Source organism: Diabrotica virgifera, chromosome 3 (genome assembly GCF_917563875.1).
Source record: "Diabrotica virgifera virgifera chromosome 3, PGI_DIABVI_V3a".
NCBI classification, from domain to species: Eukaryota; Metazoa; Arthropoda; class Insecta; order Coleoptera; family Chrysomelidae; genus Diabrotica; species Diabrotica virgifera.
Genome location: NC_065445.1, coordinates 142,911,337 through 142,930,691, shown reverse-complemented (window position 1 = coordinate 142,930,691; position 19,355 = coordinate 142,911,337). Strand labels below are relative to the sequence as shown.

Below are 19,355 nucleotides of genomic sequence, written 5' to 3'. Positions count from 1 at the left end.
ACTTTTTTTTGAGAGGTGAGAATCTTCAAAAACTCACTTCCTCTTCCTCCAGCCGACAGGTCTGGAACCGCTCTTGGCGAGCATGTCTGACCCGTCGACCTTACTTATAACTCTTCCCGGGCACCCTCTGCCTGCACTCCGTAGGTTAAGTGGCCACCCAGCTGCTCCGCCACGCACAAAGACCGGTCGGTGAAGACGACCGTCCCGTGCAGCCCATGTGCGGGTGGGGCGACCGGGGTGCCCCCAATCAAACATGAACCAGCAAAAGGATACCTACGAGCAACTCCAAGCATTTGTGCTTTCATCAATTCGCAGTCACACCCATACTCATTCATTCTACAGTTAAAAGGAAGCAATCAATGAGGTTGGGTGTAAAGATCCTCCCCCACTACCTGAGACAAATTGGGACTTAACTACGTTTTTATAAAACTGCTACCCTTTTTTTCTATTTAGTATATTGTGTCTCAACTACAAGGTTATTGACACTGGATCAATTTTGTAACTATAAACTTTACATTACATTATAAAGAGAAAATTAAATTTTGTAATACAAATTCGTTTCTCGACGGATATCTAAGGGTAGGGGAGCCCAAGCGGAGATTTTGTGCGTTACTCGAGCGCGTCTGAAAATCACATGGGGAAAAAATGTGTACAAGGTAAATGTGCCCCTACCATATATATGAACTCTCAATAGAGGGGCGTGCGTTGGGGGCAGTCCGTAAAAAAATCTATCCTTAGAAAACTCGAAATATTCATATTAAGAAAAGGTAAGTTAAGTACATACATGAAGAACAGTGTAAAAAAATCTGACGTTTTGAGCGGGGCATAAGGAAATGGGTGAGTCACAAAGTTTCACAAAAAAATATAAATATTTTATAATCACGCGAAATAAATAGTCCAGAAAGCCACTGCGCATCCGCTAGGAAAAATATTCCGATTCGGATTTTTTGCACAATCTTACTCAAAAAGGACCCCTTTTAACAAATTTGCATGTTGCCAGAACCAACAGTGGGTAAAAAATTTTTTAAACGTTTTTCTTTCGTTTTTTTCCTAAAATTATTTTTTTTTGCATGGAACAAAGTTTTTTTTAGGTTTTTTGGATCATTCCAAACAGAAAATGTCTTTAGTGACATTTCTCTAAAGTTGATAGTTTTTGACATATAAGCGATTAAAAATTGAAAAATTGCGAAATCGGCCATTTTTAACCCTCAAAAACTATGTGAAAAACTGAAAATTTGAATGTTGCCAAGGTAGGTTTAATATCGATTAAATAATAATAATAATAAACAATAATATTCTTGAAACATCGATTGATGAAATCCCGAAGAGTTTTTCGCAATACAGTATTCAAAACTCCTTCGTTTTTTAATTGCTAATCAAGCGTGCGCGACACTATTTTCCACCGACAGTATGGTGCAAATGAAAGGAATAAATTCGTTATTTCGTAAACCGGCGACTTAAGAAAAAATCCCGAAACAGGACGATTTTTATTTTTAAGTTATGATATTGTGGCATATATGGTATACTAGTGACGTCATCCATCTGGGCGTGATGACGTAATCGATGATTTTTTTAAATGAGAATAGAGGTCGTGTGCTAGCTCATTTGAAAGGTTCTTCAATTCTCTATTCAGTAATATAAACATTTATATAATTATTTAGACAGGGTGTCCTTCTATGTAGTTCTTTTTTTTTGTCAAACAATTTAATTTAATAAAAATTTTTTAAACAACCTGTATAAATAATTATGTAAATGTTTACATTACTGAATAGAAAATTGAAGAACCTTTCAAATGAGCTACCACACGACCCCTATTCTCATTTCAAAAAATCATCGATTACGTCATCACGCCCAGACGGATGAAGTCACTAGTATACCAAATATGCCACAATATCATAACTTAAAAATAAAAATCGACCTGTTTCTGGTTTTTTCCTTAAAGTCGCCGGTTTACGAAATAACGAATTTATTCCTTTCATTTGCACCATACTGTATACACATGCAACGGTGGAAAATAGTGTCGCGGACGCGTGATTAGGAATTAAAAAACAAAGGAGTTTTGAATACTGTATTGCAAAAAACTCTTCGGGATTTCATCAATCGATGTTTAACCCTTAAGTACTAACATCTTAAATCAATGGCGTATACACTAACTACGTTATGACCTACGTAATATCGCTTTTGTATTAAAAATACTATATAAAATTATTATTCGTTCATAAGTACAAAATTGTCCAGTATACACTTAAAAATAAAGAATAATAAAAAAATAAAGCTTACAAATAACAATGTCTACTTACTATGTTAATAAATACAACTATGCTAATTTTTTTTCCTTCACTACGGTAGGAACTAAATCCGATTCATCCTTTCGGAGATTTAGAACCTCTTAGTGATTTTTTTAAATATTTTTTTATTTTTTTTTATATACAGGGTGCGGCAAAAGTCAGTTCCCGCTATGTAGTTTCGTGCATAAGCGCTATAAGTACATGCTAACAATCGGCCTCGCATAACAGCTAGGTGTCCCATACTGTTTGTAGGGTTAACCTTGAGTTTCGTTCATCTGCCTGTCACGTGTTGCTGTTCGTTGTGTGTGTCGGTGCGTTGTTAGTAACGAGTTAAACATGCAGGCGGGCGGCAAATACACGAAATAAGAACGCGTTTTTCTTTTGCGATTTCTTTTTATGGGGTCTGCTGAAGAATAGTGTGTATGCTAGGCGACCGCAAACTCTCCCACAGTTGAAGACAAAATTATTGAGGAAGAATTTGAACACCTCCGTCAGAACAAGGCAATCCTCAACCGAACATGCCGTAGCGTTGCGAGCCGTTGTGAACGTTGTATCGAGGAAGATGGACACCAGTTCGAAAATAAAGCTTAGATTTTTATATGCACCTTTGTAACCCAAATTTACGACTTAATTAAACGTTTTGCATTTTCATTTTCCGATATTTTTCGATTGTGCAAATCGGGGAACTGACTTTTGCCGCACCCTGTATATATTTATCTTTTTTTTTATTTTTTTTAATCTTTTTTTTATATATATATTTTTTTTCGAACATACATAGGTTACAAAATAATATAATTAATTACAGGAAATATCTCATTCATACATTACATAATACAAAGGAAATACCTATCCATTCAAACGATTAGTTTTATATTCACACTTTTAATTAAATTTTTTGAAGAAATGTCATAATTAGTTTAAAAATTTTAATATTATCTTCACTTAATAGTACATTTAAATCTAGGGGAGTAGTTAAACCTGCTTTCAGCAATTCTTGTAGCAGCCACATACTTGAATTAAGATGTAAGGGACAGTTAAAAAATATGTGACTAAGATTAGCTATGCTAGTTCCACAGTCACATCTGCCTGTTGGGAGAACTCCGATTTTATGTAGATGCTTCGGAAAACATCCATGATCTACTTTTAATCTTAGGATGGTCGATACTGTATTTCTACTTAGTGCAACAACTTTGTAAAATTGGTTAACAGCTACTGTTGGTTGTAATTTAAACAAATTAGTGCCTGTACTTTCACCCAACTGAATCCAACGTCTATCCCATTTACATTTAATTATGCTGTTTAACATATGCAAAAAGATCACATGTGTTAAGTTCTTCAATCAATATATGAGGGTGCTTTAGTGGATTTTTAGCTATTGAATCCGCAATACTATTACCCAATATGTCTGAATGTCCCTTAACCCACACAAATAAAAAGGTTTTTAAAAAATGTTAAAACAAAAAAAAACTGACAGGTACTATAGTTAGTACAGTGTAGCAATGGTAGTTAGTGGCCACATTTTCATCACAAATTGATTTCACTTCGCTTATGTCGTCTTCTACCTCATCAAACCATTTCAAAAGAGTTTCCTCAGGGTCTTTATTCCCTTATTTGATGTTTTTTGACGAACTGGGGCACATTATGTGTAATGACGAACTGGACACAAACACTAACACCCCGTCTATTAGACGGAAATCACACTTTGAGCCTAATGGTAGGGGAGCCCAAGCGGGGATTTTTGCAGTTACTCGAGCGCGTCAGATTATCATATGGGGAGAAACCTGGTACCCTGCATATGTACCTCTACCATATATTGGCTCTTAACACAGGGGAGTTCGTTAAGGTGGGCCCGAAAAAAAAAATCTATCCTTAAAAAAAACTCGGAATTGTCAGATTAAGATAAGGTAAGTTAAGTACATGCAAAACAGTATATATTTCAAAAATCTGACGATTTGAGTCGGGCGTAAGGAAATGGGCGAGTTCCAAAGTTTCACAAGAAAAAAGCGAATATTTCGCGAAATGAATGGCAGATTGAAAAACTAAAAAATATGTGCTCAACATTTTTTAAAAATCTATCGAGTGATATCAAACACGACTTCCCACGGAGAGGGGTGGGGGGTAAATTTAATATTTTAAATACGAATCCCGCGATATTTCGCAAAATGAACATCAGATCGAAAAACTGTAAAATACACTTATTTAATATTTTTAAAAAATCTATCGAATGGCACCAAACACGACCCCCCACGGAGGTTGGGTGGGGGTTACTTTAAAATCTTAAATAGGAGCCCCCATTTTTTATTGCAGATTTGGATTCCTTACGAAAAAATAAGTAACTTTTATTCGAAACATTTTTTCGAATTTGCATAGATGGCGTTATAATCGGAAAAAACGATTGTTAAAAATGGAAAATTAAATTAAAAAATGGCAAGCGCCCACTAAAATGGAAAATGTTACTTAACTTTTTTTGGTTTTAGGACCTACTCTTCACAACCCAATAGGTCTCCAAAGCGCTCGAGTGACTGCACATTTAGCATACTTTGCTCCCCTACCATAAATATCTTTCGAATAACAACCTCCAGCAAATTGCCGAATTCAATATTACTAAAGAACAACCAAACTTGAAAAGTCATAAACGGGTGACCTTCAAAATTTTCTAGGAAGGGAAATATCCCACTTTCGACAAGCGATGCCGTCTGAGAGACGGGGTACTTAAGGGTTAAAGAATATCTACCTACCTTGGCAACATTCAAATTTTAAGTTTTTCACATAGTTTTTGAAGGTTAAAAATGGCCGATTTCGAAATTTTTCAATTTTTAATCGCTTATTTGTCAAAAACTATCAACTTTAGAGAAAAGTCACTAAAGACCTTTTCTGTTTGGAATGATCCAAAAAACCTAAAAAAACTTTGTTCCATGCAAAAAAAATTTAGGAAAAAACAAAAAAAAAACGTTTAAAAAATTTTTGACCCACGTTTGGTCCTGGCAACATGCAAATTTGTTAAAAGGGGTCCTTTTTGAATAAGATTGTGCAAAAAATCCGAATCGGAATATTTTCCCTAGCGGATGCGCAGTGGCTTTCTGGACTAAAACATCAGATCGAAACACTGAAAAATACGTGTTCAATATTTTTCAAAAATCTATGGAATGATACCAAACATGACCCGGGTAGGGGGTAACTTTAAAATCTTAAATAGGAACCCTCATTTTTTATTGAAGATTTGGATTCCTTACGATGAAATATAATGGGGGATAGATGGCGCTATAATCGGAAAAAACAATTTTTGGAAATTGAAAATTAAATTAAAAAATGGAAAATCCGCACTAAAATGAAAAACTTAACTTTTTTGGTGTTACGACCTCATCTTCACAATCCAATGACGCTTCAGGTCCCCATGACGCTTTAATAACTGCAAATTTAGCGTCTAATGCTCCCCCACTATAGCACACTCTAAAGATGTTCTAATTGGTGGAGGAGCACATTCGTAAGACCTTGTAGACTATTTTCTTTGTTCTTGCTCATACTCGATACACTGTGCAAGAATATATGTTGAACAGTTAATCAGCGGTGTGATGGATGACCGAAGTTATCGTTAACGTAAAGTTATCCTGTATTTATGTTATAATCCTCGAATTGGTGTGATGTATCATACTTAACTACTTGCGTTATTTCTTGACAGTTCTTGAGTTATCTGGTATATCAACTGTCACTTTATAACGCGACGTTAAACTTCAAGTTATGAGATAACTTTGTAGTTATGTAAGGATATGTAAGGTTAGGTTCATCTTTTGACTTGTTTTTAGACAGAAATCAAGTGAATTTAGAAGCTAATAATTTAATAAATAAGAATAGAAGGGTAATACAATTTTAAAAATGATACAAAAATCAAATCGAGAGATATTAGTTGAAATTTTATTTTAAGTATCTACTGAGCTTTCTATCCAGAGTTGCCAGATGATATTTTATAAATCCCCCACTTAGAAACTGAAATTAGTGAAATTCCCTCAAATTGAAGCTCAAATACCCCACATTTAAATTTTTGCCGCATTTTAATAAATTAGTAGTCAAATGAAGAGAACAGTACACCAAAATTATACTACTTATCAACGAGGGCCCTGGAAATAATTAATAGTTCCTATGGTCTTCATTTTATGGGAGTATAATCACCGGTATAATATACGCAGTTCTATGTAGATTCGCAAATTTAATTTACCATGACCCCTTAAAATACTCCATAATTTTGCGCCCCCAAAAAATCTCACTACAATTTCTGCTTACAAAAATTTCCACGCTTTCAAATTACCCCAAAATTGTGGGAAAATACACCAATCTGGCAACCTGTTTGAAACACCACCGAACCCGAACAGCTATTTGCTGTTCGGTCATCGACGGTGGCCGACGATGGGGATTTACTTTTACGGTCATCTACCCATCCTGCAGTATGTTCCGAGCTATCTCTCGCGCTCACTTCAAATTGTACTATTGTATTTCTAAAATAACGTTGATCAAATAACTATCTCATAACTCTGACCGATACATCACACCGAATTTTACCTAAATAGTTATGGGCATCGTTATTCCTGAGAGTTATCTTAACTTTAACTCAAACGTTAAAGTTAACTTCGGTCATCCATCACACGACTGAATGAGTCATTACACTATTCACAGACAGGTGATTTCTCAGAAGCCATGAGGTGTCCATGTGTCAGCCGTGTGTGACCAACACGATTAATTTGACTCTTCTACTTAGGTTAGGTAGCTGAAAGGTTTCGACGGTGGGTTGTAGTTTGTATAGTTTCGAGGTTGATCTCTTCCATTAGTTTTGCCAGGACTTTTTGATGTGGGACCTGAAAAGTGGTTTTGAATCAGATGCTAGTTGAACGGATTTGATGTCTGATTTGGTTGTAATTGCTTTCTTTTCAGCAGTATCAGTAGTTTCATTACCTAAAATACCAACTTGTGAAGGAGTCCAGCTATACCATCTTCTTATGTATCTCTTAAAAGAAGTTTTATAAATGTCTATATTTTTACTTAGAGTACACTTAAGTATTTTTACTTAAAATTTACAGGATTTATGAAAGAATAATATTTGTGGGACATAAAAAACTTCAAAAAAAAATTAATACTTTTTGAATCTCTTCTTCTTCGTCTAGCCATTCACGTCCACATCTGAACATAAGCCTCTTAAGTCTTCCTTTCCATTGTTTTTTATTGTACGCTACTTGTAGCCAATTTTTTCCGGCAGTCCGTTTCAGATCATCTGTCCATCTCATAGGAGGTCTGAGTCTGGGTGTTTTGTGTGGGTATGGTCTCTAGGTTAGAATTATTCTGTGCCATTTGTTTAGATCGCTCCTAGCTACATGTCCAGCGTGTTTGTTTTCCTGTCCTTAAGTGATATGCCTAGCATTGCTCTTTCCATCGCGTGTTGAGTGACTTAGTATCATGGACGTATAAAAATTTTATTTATACGTCCATGCTTAGTATATTAATATTCTTTTTTGTGACTGTCCATGTTTGTGCCCCATATGTTAATATCGGAATAATGCATGCATCAAAAACTTTAGATCTAAGATCTAGTTAAATTTTCTGATTTTTGAGTATATAGTTCAGTTTGCCGAATGCTGCCCATGCATTCGGTAATAGCTATTTGTATAACAAGGGAGGAAAGTGCTACTTTTCCTCCCGAGAATGAAGTTTACTGTCCGACGCGTAGCGGAGGGCAGTAATCATTCAAGGGAGGAAAAGGCACTTTACTCCCATGTTATACATATGATTTTTCCACCTTACTCAAATTAATAACAAGTCATTTTTCATTTTTACTTAGTTCATTTATGTAACTAACCAACAAAATGTATTAAAACTAAAACTAACAATTAGGTACAATATAACTGTCAACTGTCAAATATAAGTCAAATTATTAATGTAAACATTGTTAAATCAAAATAACAATTTACGGTTATTTACCATTCTGCAAAATACAGATGTTTTATAAATAAACGTTAAAATGTATAGATACTTACGTAATAGAAAATAGATATTGTACAGGGCTTTAATAAGTTATATTTCATGAATGAAATACCATGACGTCACTTTTACTTTTCCTCCCTAGGGAGGAAAAATATTTTCCTCCCTAGGGAAGAAAAGTACAACTTTGCTCCCTACAATCAGGTCCGGAAAAGTATACTTTCGGTAGACGTAGGTGGAAAACTTCTTTTTATTTCTTGCGTTTGAATTTCCCTATTTAGTATTATTTTTTGAATTGAGTTTTGAAATTTGTTTACAATCCATTGATTGAAAAATTAAATAAATTAGAGTAAGTATTAATCCCCGACATGTAGATACCCAAGTAGCAATTTTTCGACGCATTGGTTGTCAGTACAAACAAATGCACTGTATACAACGTTGCCCAAGAGTATTTTCAGTTGTTTCGGCCAACGTCCCCTACCCCGACTGACATTGTTACAACCTGTAGTTATACGGGCAACTAATTTATTACCATTGTGACAACTACATATCACAGTTCAGTTTTTTCAACAATCGCAACGACTTAAAAATGTTATAATGCTAAACTAATTTACACCCTGGCCGCCTCTGTAGTGGACTCTGTAGTTGAGTAGTTGTCTGTCACGTCACGACCCTAGGTGTTGTTCTAGAGGTGTGACACGTTTGCAGCAACTTCCAGAGGAGAAAAAGAATTTCCTTTATAACCTTATTTTTTCTTATTATTATATATTTTATTTTGATGGAAATTTTCGATTTATTTAACAACCTGTTTATTTGTTTTTTTTTATAGCTGGTTTCCATTCCATTGTTTTATCAGCAGATTTGAGATTTGATAACCTTAATCTTTGTATCAGCTTTGGCAGACAGGGTTGCCAGGTCAGTTTTTACTCTTTCACTAGTTTTGTTTTCACAAAAGATTCACAAAAAGTTCTAAAAAGATACACAGTAGATTCTTTTTAGGCCATGTAAATACAGTAATACAGTGATATGCACATCCGTCCTAAATGTCCCAAGAGGAATTCCACTAAATTGGAAACCTAATTATTCCAAACCACCAACTGGTAATTACCATTTTTTAGATAAAATCTACTAAATCAAAAACTGAAATATACTTAAGGATTTTTGGGATATATTTGGGATTTTTTATAATAAAAACAACAGCTAACTTAAGGGGATAGGCGCAAAATGTCGTCTGTTAAAATGTTCAATGTATATTAAATGTTTTCATTTTTTGCGAATCCTTAGAAAACTAATAAGTATTTTTGAAAAATTTAAACGCAGAAAGAAAGATTACGTTATTACCGAGGACCGAAAGTCCCTGAAAACTTCTATAATGTTTATTTTAATAAGTTACAGGGGTAAAAAAAGAAAAAAATTAGTGTGACTTTTAATTCCAAATATCTCGTTCAAAAGAAACGTTTTGGTTTTTCTAAATAATGCAGTATTTCATTCTGCGTTTACATTTTTCAAAAATACCTATTATAGTTTCCTCATGATTCGAAAAAAATGGATCAAATTCTGTTGAAATATACCAAAAATCTACTAAAAAATATTGCCTACTAGAATTTTTAAAAAAATCAAAAATCTACCAAAAAAGTATAAATCTACTAAATGTGGCAACGCTGTTAAGGAGAATGATACACTTTTGACACTGGTCACATGACTTCTGTCACCCAATAAGAGGGTGCGTTCTAAAATGGTTTTGATAGTCGGCGCGGCCGGGTTTGGTTGGCGATTGGACTTCTAAGTTGTCTTATCCGTCTAATGTTGGTAATAAGGTATTTTTTAGTAATATTGGTAATATTGTTTAATGCGCCATTTTGGTTTTATTTGAGATTTTTGGGATGGAAAGAAAATGAAAACACAGAATATAAAAAATGCAGGCATTTTCTGATACCTTTAAAAGCACCATCAATACATTAAATTTATACAGAACATCTTTAACATAAATTTTGACTTTTATATTAAAATTTGATTTTTTAAATTTGCATATTTTTTGTCAAAAATGTCATAAAAAAAAGGAGCGCGTGTGTTTTTTAAAGGTGAAATATCCATATTTGACGGTAATCTGAGATGCGTTTATAAATTTCACATCAGGTAATAAGTCCTTTATGTATTTATATAAATTTAAATACTTAATACGATGTCAAAACAGTTTACTTTTTGGTATTCGCATTCACCATACAGGTGTTAAAAATATAGGTAAAAAAACATAACTAGTCTGACTCCTTGAGCAACCATTGCACGCGCAGGTGCTTTTTATAGTCGCTTCAGTCGTCTTATGCAACGCTTACGAAACGATGTTGCTTAAACAGGAGGTTGCCTAGGCAACGTCAAGACAACTCAAAAATCGTCCACCAAATCAGTGCAGAATAGGGTCGTCTTCTAGGTAGTAACAACATTGTAAGAAAACGTTGCCACGCGGTAGACAACGTTGTCGCGTCGACAAATTGCTACTTGGGTACAATCTATAGTAGACAAAATGAGAACATTATTAATTATATCTTAAATTTCTTAAACCATAATTTATCATGCTATACGTGAAATCAGTATTAATATTTGTAAAATGTCGCCATTTTTCTTATTTTATTTTAAATATTTGTACTTGTTTAGGTTGGTAACCAAAACTAATTGCATTATTTTTATGTTTACCTAATTTTTATTTTCATTTGGAAAGTATATTTGAAATATAAATAGCTTACAAAGGTAATACATTATTTTCCTCGAGCTTTGATAAAATAGATAATGATATGATCCCGGCACAGTCACAATACAAAGACTACTGAAAACGACAGAGATAAGAGTATTGAACAGAATTACAGGAAATACGATGAGAGATCGAAAGAGGACTGAAGGCATTAGAATAAAATTTAACACAGAGTGTATAAACGAATGGACACTGAATAGAGAAATATAATTGAATAACCACATACGCAAAATGGGGGAGAACCTTGTGGTCAAAATAACAAGCGATAAATCACCAATCGCTAGAAGAAGTATCAGATGACAGCGCAAAAGATATGGCAACCTTCCATAGAAGTATCAATCAGCCAATTGCTTATAAAGAAGAAGAAGAAAATTTCATGTAGGATACAGCTCGCGCTGCAGTGGGCAGGACATGTAGCCCGGGCCCCTGAATCGAACATGATAAAAAAGATTCTAACAGCGCAACCCGTGGGAATGAGAAGACGGGGTAGACCAAAGCTGAGGTGGATGGACGGGGTAACACAAGATGCCGAGAAGATCGGAGTCGGCAACTGGAAAATGCAAGCAAGGGACAGAACAGAATGGCGTAGAAAGCTTGAGAAGGTCGAGGCCCTCTAAGGGCTGTAGCACCAAGATGATGATGATAGCTCGCGCACTTTCAATCGACGGTCTGCTAATACGAAATCGTGGATTTTGTCACGTTATTCTTCATGCTAGCCGGTTTTGGGGCACCTGAGCGTGGCTGACAACAAGCGCCCTTTGATTTCGCTACGCGATTCGCTTCCAAAAACAAATATTGGGTCAAACTCTTGCGATATGTCGCCATCGGACGGTGAGACTTCGGATCGCAGTAAGTCACAAAAACGATTGGCATTGTATATTCAAATAAAAATTCAATCAGATGAAACAGTCAGTTAAAAATTACAATAATTGTTTATTTTATGTTTGGTTTAATTAATCACTTAAAGAGCTGTCTTATTGAAACTTACATTCTATTATGCATTTGATGGTAGTCTAATTATACAGTACGTAAATCGTACAGCTGGACATAGGGAACATACATTGTATATATTTAGATACATAAATCCATACATTGCAGTATATTGAGATAATTGTGGCAACTGAGCTCTCTCGATGACCATAATATGGTTGTTAGCATTAAGGAGCATTAACCTCAAAATTGATAACTCATTTCGACTGACACAAATAAACGTCAAAATATGACAATGTAGTAGCTGAATATTTTTGGTTTAAGGAAATGGGAAAACTGTTTAGTTTTGAAATTAGTTTTTAAATAAAAAATATTTTAAAAATTAAAGTAAAGTAAAAATTAAATTTTTAACTCAGTAATCATAAACTTTGTTTTTGATTTATTTATGGACAGCCTTGCTGCAAAACTCACTTATTCTATTCGTTCTAACAGCTCTATTGCACCAAAAAGCCCAAAACTCGTACTCAAACAGAAGCTTCAGCTAACACAGGTTAGCGCAGTTGCCACAATTCTCTCAATGTATATTCCCTATGTCTAGCTGAACGATTTACGTACTGTACATATAATAATATAATTTGCAGAGTTCTACAAAGAATGTATTTTTTAAAGTAGGTAAATGCAAATAATTTAAATAACTTGCATTTACTGGAACTGTTTCTGCTGGTTCCCACAATACAACCAGGGATCGGAGCTAGATGGACATGTATCTTACCACTTTTTCAGATGGATCTAACACAACTTTCATAAAGAAATTTTCATTTGTACTAAAGTCAACCTTTTTTTCACCTCTAACAGCCTCACCCTGCCTCTCAAAATCCGACTTCTCAGGAGGTACTACGCCGGATAGGTAAGGAGAGAGGTAGGAGTAACTATAAAGAAAAGAAAGTTGGAATACTTGGGCCACTTTATAAGGCACAGTAAATATGGAATACTTCTGCTAATTATCCAAGGGAAAATAAACAGCAGAAGGAGTCCAGAGAGGAGGAGACACATGTGCCTCAAAAACTTGCGGCACTGCTTCGGATTACCGCCGAACTATTCAGATCTGCCGTAAACAAAGTCAGAAGTTTGGAACGGACAAAGCACATGCAGAAAAAGATACTAAAGCCAATAAAATAAACCAAGTATTGAGTCTAACAATAAAACACTGAAAACGTTTGTTTTCTATACCTCCACAAAATTTATTATAACTAAGTGACTACAGCTGTTTCGGCAGAGTGCCTTTCTCAAGTGATATAGTTTACAATGTGTTTGCCTTTTTAAGTCTTCAACTGAAGAAGCCTCAACATAATAATCAAAAAAATTTAGAATATTTAGGTGTAGAATGTGAAGTAGCGTTAAACAAAACTGCCAAAAACATAAAAAAAGCATCATTGCAAAATCTATTACCGATGTATGTAGTGAAACTAATAATTGCTGTTTCAAAGAAAACCAAATAGCCGTTTCAATTAAAAATAAATCAATAAAACATGACATAATATTTACAAAAGCAGACAAAGGTAACACTACTATTGCTATCGACAAACGAGACTATAATAACAAAACAATAGAATTTTTAACTAACCAAAACAGTACAAAACTAAACAAAGACCTCACAGAAAAATACCGAAAACAAATTAAACTAGCCATTGAAAATTCAAAATCAATACTAAATCCAACAGAACAGAAATACCTTAACATTATGAACCCACAACCTCCTACATTATACTCTTTTATTAAACTACACAAACCTGACCACCCAATAAGACCTGTAGTTTCTTTTTATACAGCTCCGTCATATAAACTTTCAAAAAAACTGTCAGATATTATTACAGAATACACTAAATTTTCACCTAAACTCACCGTAAAAAATACACTAGAACTAGTTAATAAAATACAACACTTTCAATTGCCCAACAACTCCAGACTAATTTCATTTGACGTAAAAAATCTTTTTTCTAGTGTTCCTCCTACAGAAACTTTTGTTTTAGTAGAAGAATATTTTAGACCATAATAGTACAAATCCGATCATTGCATCTGAAATTTTACACCTTCTTGAAATTTGCATAAATCAAGACTATTTTGAATTCAATAATCAAATATACACAAACAACAGTGCAGGACTTATTATGGGTAATCCTCTAAGCCCATTGCTATCAGATATATTTATGAACCAACTTGAAACAACAATTTCTAAACATCCCGTATTTAAACAGTTCTTATATTGGTGGAGATACGTGGATGATATACTAGTATGCTTTACAGGAACTAACAGACAACTTGACCAATTTCTATCATATATTAATTCACTTCATAATAATATTGAGTTTACAATAGAAACAGAACAGAATAACTCCATAAACTTTCTAGATGTAACGATTTGCAGACTACACAACAAACATGAGTTCTCCGTATATCATAAACCTACCCATACTGACACAACTATACACAATTCATCATCCCACCCTACACAACACAAATTAGCAGCCTACCATAGCATGATACATAGACTGACATAAATTCCCATGACAAAAAATATTTTCGAGATAGAACTAAACATCATTAAACAAATAGCAGTAAACAACGGCTATAACGAACAAACAGTTAACAAAATTTTAAACCAAAAACTCCATAAGAAAGCCCTGAAATTAGTGTATCCACCACCACAGAAAGAACCCAGTACCTTCTGCTCTCTCACATATACTGGCAAGATAACAACAAAAATAGCCAGATACATAAAAAAAGAAAGGAATAACACCAGCTTTCAGAACTAACAACAACTTAAGCAAATATATTAAGAACAATAAAAGCCGAAAGAGAAAGCAACTACAGAGTGGTGTGTACAAACTAACTTGTGGTGACTGTCCGAAAACGTACATCGGTCAAACTGGCAGAACTTTTGACAAACGGATAGCAGAACACAAAAGGGCATTCAACAATAGAAAAACAGACACTTCTACATACGCACTTCACCTTCTAGATCATAATCATTCTTTCAATGAAGAGTTTCAAATTCTGCATATTCAAAATAAAGGCCTTAAGCTATCTTTTTTAGAATGTATGGAAATTAATAAACTGAAAAATACAGATATAATTCTGAATGACCAACTCGAGACAAACAGCTCCCCACTCCTCAACCTCTTCAGTTGAAGACTTAAAAAGGCAAACACATTGTAAACTATATCACTTGAGAAAGGCACTCTGCCGAAACAGCTGTAGTCACTTAGTTATAATAAATTTTGTGGAGGTATAGAAAACAAACGTTTTCAGTGTTTTATTGTTAGATAAAATGAACTTCCATCAAGTAACGGTCGAATCCATCAATCAAGTATTGAGTTTTAATTTTTAAAAGTTTTAAATTAAAAGTTTCGATTGATCTAAAAAATGGATTTACAGTGGAAGTACAGATTGGTACTGAAGGATAATATTTATTTATAGTAGTATTTATGTAATTATTGAGTCTAGATTCGTAGAAACGTCAAACATGAAATGAAATGTTGAGACAAATGCTACAAAAAGGTTATTGTATGCTGGTTGCAAGCCGCTAGTTACAACCATTAAGTCGCTTTGCGCTTAGAATCAGCTGTTGAGAGCTGGTGAACGTATGAATTGATGGGGCTTTTCAACGATTGTCATTTTTTCGAGCTTCTGTCACATGTGATATCTGTGTATAATATTAAACAGATTATACAACATATGACAGAAGCTCGAAACAAATGATAATCGTTGAAAAGCCCTATTGTTTTAAACAGTAAGTTTGAATTTTGTGAATCGTTTACAAACGTACAATTTAAAAAGAGATTTTTAATCTCCAATTATCACAACGGACGGGGTAGAGTTCGCTCCCAATGGTAAGAATTTTACCTGAACTAAAAAAGGTAGAGTCCGAATTGGCTCCCATAGACAAAATTTATTTTACCTAAACATGTCGAAAATATCACCCAGCGTTGTCACTTCTTTCAAATTTTCTCTTTTTGTTAGAAACAGGTACCTTCCTAGAAATATCTATGGGAAAGGAGGAAGACCTAACCCTTCGGTCCTAACTTAACTTTCGGGTATTAGAGTGTAGAGCGCAAACCGGCCGATTTCAGGTAAGAGCGCAAAACGGTCGAGCGCATACCGGCCGACACCGATAATTTGTGTTAAAATTGCCACATATGCCAATGTTGAACTAAAACAAACTCTAAAACTATTTGTCTAAAAGTATAATTTTCCTATAAAAAGTCTATATCACTATGTAAATTTCCTAAGCAGTATAAATATTACACGATTTGGCAACAATGTCTAATGTTTCCGCGATTATATGAGAGCCTACCCGCATTCATGCGGGAGCCAATTCGTACCCTTCTAAAATATACCTGAACGAAGCGGAGCGAACTCGACTTCACCCATCACAACATAGATCTTTGTTTTAGTTTTGATAAAAAGCGAGTTAATGTATTAGTTCTTTATACTATTACTGCATAATATTAAAACTCTAAAAATATTGCATTGCATCGTACTAAAATTACTTATTTGTTTCCTTCATTATTGTGTTATATTCTTATCCGTCATTTATTCTTGCTTTTAAGCCGTCAACCGATGACTCCAGAAAGAAGCCCGCGACATTTCCAAAAATCAGTTTTCTACACTCGTTTAAGTCATAATATGGAATATAATTATATAAAAAGACTTTGAAGACACAGGCAGGTGTCTGGTATGCAGCGCCAGAGGGAAAATATTGTTTTGAGTGTCCTTCAGTAATTCGAAAGAAGTTAACAAGATTAATTTGAGAAAAAACTGTAGCGTGTCTAATTTAATTTTAAGTAGAAGAGCGTAGAACAATATTTAAAAATGTGTAAATCTATGGTTAGATATAATATTTTGAAATTGGAAATGTAGCGTAGATAGGATAGGATTTTTAAACAGTCTTTTTTATTTTGTACAAGTGAATTACCTTACTCAGTAAATATTTGGAAATAAATGTATTGTAAAGGTAAATAGTTTTATTTAATAATATCCCTAACGAACTTTGTACAAGGTTATAGATATTTGGAGGGCGTATTGTAAGTGTTTAAACGCCGATACTGGGGAGAACTAACAGTATCATCTACCTTGGTTGTAATCTAAATGAGGACTGGGATATGAGCAAAGAAATTAGAATACGTATAGAGAACACCAGAGCTGCATTCTTGAAGATGAAGAAACTGTTATGTGGAAACAATATTATATTACTTTGAGTTTGAAAACTAGATTAGTTAGATGTTCTCTACTCTTTTGTATGGTGTCGAAGGTTAGGCTTAAACGGATACACTTCTCAAGAAACTGCATCTCGACTACGTGCATTATAGTATTCTATTGTAGTAATCTATTATCGTATTCTCAAAGAATGTAGACGGTAATAGAACAATCGTTTAATTGGGACAAATCGTCACGTTTAGAGGACTTCAAAATACTCGTGTAGAGGACGACTCAGTGATATGGGAGACATCACTGGGACGACTGCATAAACTCAAACCATAGCCAATGGTACGGCAGCGCAAACTATTATTAGGATTGCGGGAAATGAATACGAACGGAGCAATTAAACTTTGCATCCAGATCAAATAAAATTTTGATGCGATTGGTTTGCAAACTGTTTTTCACAATAAAATTTTATTTTTAATATATTAAATTGTTACATTTATAATTTAAAAATTTATAAAAGTATGAAAACTTCAATATTAAAGGTATTTATTCTTTATTGCATATACAGCGTGTCTACTTAAGTTGGAAACATATGGGAAACTTTTTTATTATTAATTTTACAAAAAAAAGTTATTCTTTATAAAAAGTTCTGCATGCCCCAAAACTTAAGATTCAATAATCAGATATCAAATTTTCTCAATATTATACGAGGTATGTCAAAAAATATGAATTTCGGTCAAGGGTAAAGTACCTTTATTTCTCTCAATATCGAAAATTCTTGTGATAAAAAGTTGTTTGGAATTAAAAACTAAGATCAAATATGCAATTACATGCTTCTAATGGAAAAAAAAATTTCTCAAATTTATGGATACCCAACATCGTGTTTAATTATTACAAATATGATAACTCGTTTATTATTCATTTTACGAAAAAAAGTTATTCTTCATAAAAAGCTTTGCATGGTCTAAAATCTAAGACACAACCATGATATATCGACTTTTATTAATTTTATACGAGGTGTGTCAAAAAATATGAAATTAGCTCAAGATTATAGTACCTTTATATTTCACAATATTTCAATTAGAAGGATTTAATTGCATATTGAAACATAGTTTTTAATTCTAAACAACTTTTTTAATAACCGTTTTCAATATTGTGAAAAATAAAGGTACTTTACTCTTGAGTGAATATATACCTCGTATAAAATTAATAAAATGTAATATCTGATGGTTGCATTTTCGGTCTTAGGACATACAGAGCTTTTTATAAAGAATACCTTTTTTTCGTAAAAGTAGTAATAAAAGAGTTATCGTATGTGTAATAAATAAAAACGAAGTTAGTATCAATAAATATGAGAAAAATTTGGAAAATACTTTTTTCCAATTAGAAGCATGTAATTGCATATTTGATCTTAGTTTTTATTTCCAAACAACTTTTCATAATAAGAATTTTCGATATTGAAACAAATAAAGGTACTTTACTCTTAAACGAAGTTCATATTTTTTGACATACCTCGTATAATAATGACAAAATTTGATATCTGATGAGTGAATCTTAGGTTTTAGAGCATGCAGAACTTTTTATAAAGAATAACTTTTTTTCGTAAAATGAATAACAAAAAAGTTTCCCATATGTTTCCAACTTAAGTAGACACGCTGTATATATAAAATTATTCCTGTCCAAAAAAATTATCCACGAAACTTTTTAAAAAAATTTCAAAAACATTCGACCAAAAATTTCAACTTTGTCAAGACTTTTTTGTTAAACTTTTTAAAACATTTTCGAAATTATTTCATTGAATAATTGTCCTGTCCAAAAAAGTATTCAATGATACTTTTTACCAAATTTTGAAAATTTCTATTTCGTCTATTACTATAATTTTATATTATTTACATCGACGTACGATCTAATAAGTGAAGGTTTCAATCAGCAAGAACTAAATTAATTAATATTTGTTCTCATCGTCTCTACAGTCACTACAGTCAGAAACTGCACCGATGTGCTCGCAGTTTTAATTTTAGTAAATGTTTATACGTACTGATTTTTAAAATATGAAAATCCAAAATAATACTTTTTAATTTCGAATTTTCAAATTGTAAAAGACGAATGTTTTAGTGTATGTGCTAAAAAGCATTTCTACCATAATAACGAGATCGGGAATTGTTTTTTCATCGAAACACCTCAGAATTTTTTTTGAAACTTCTCTACCAGTGACTGAGTAT

At 33.5% G+C, this 19,355-nt stretch overlaps 1 protein-coding gene across 2 annotated transcripts in view; it reads left to right on the top strand.

The window, feature by feature from the left end:
* Positions 1 to 16,947, top strand: part of LOC114333437 (SWI/SNF-related matrix-associated actin-dependent regulator of chromatin subfamily B member 1-A) — a 48,759-nt gene extending 31,812 nt beyond the window's left edge. For both annotated transcript variants that reach the window (XM_028283305.2, XM_028283307.2), the window contains exon 7: positions 16,539 to 16,947. In XM_028283305.2, coding sequence (XP_028139106.1) covers positions 16,539 to 16,552 — 14 coding nt within the window. In that variant the 3' untranslated portion in view covers positions 16,553 to 16,947. The remainder of the gene's footprint in view (positions 1 to 16,538) is intronic.
* The last annotated feature ends 2,408 nt before the right edge of the window (positions 16,948 to 19,355 follow it).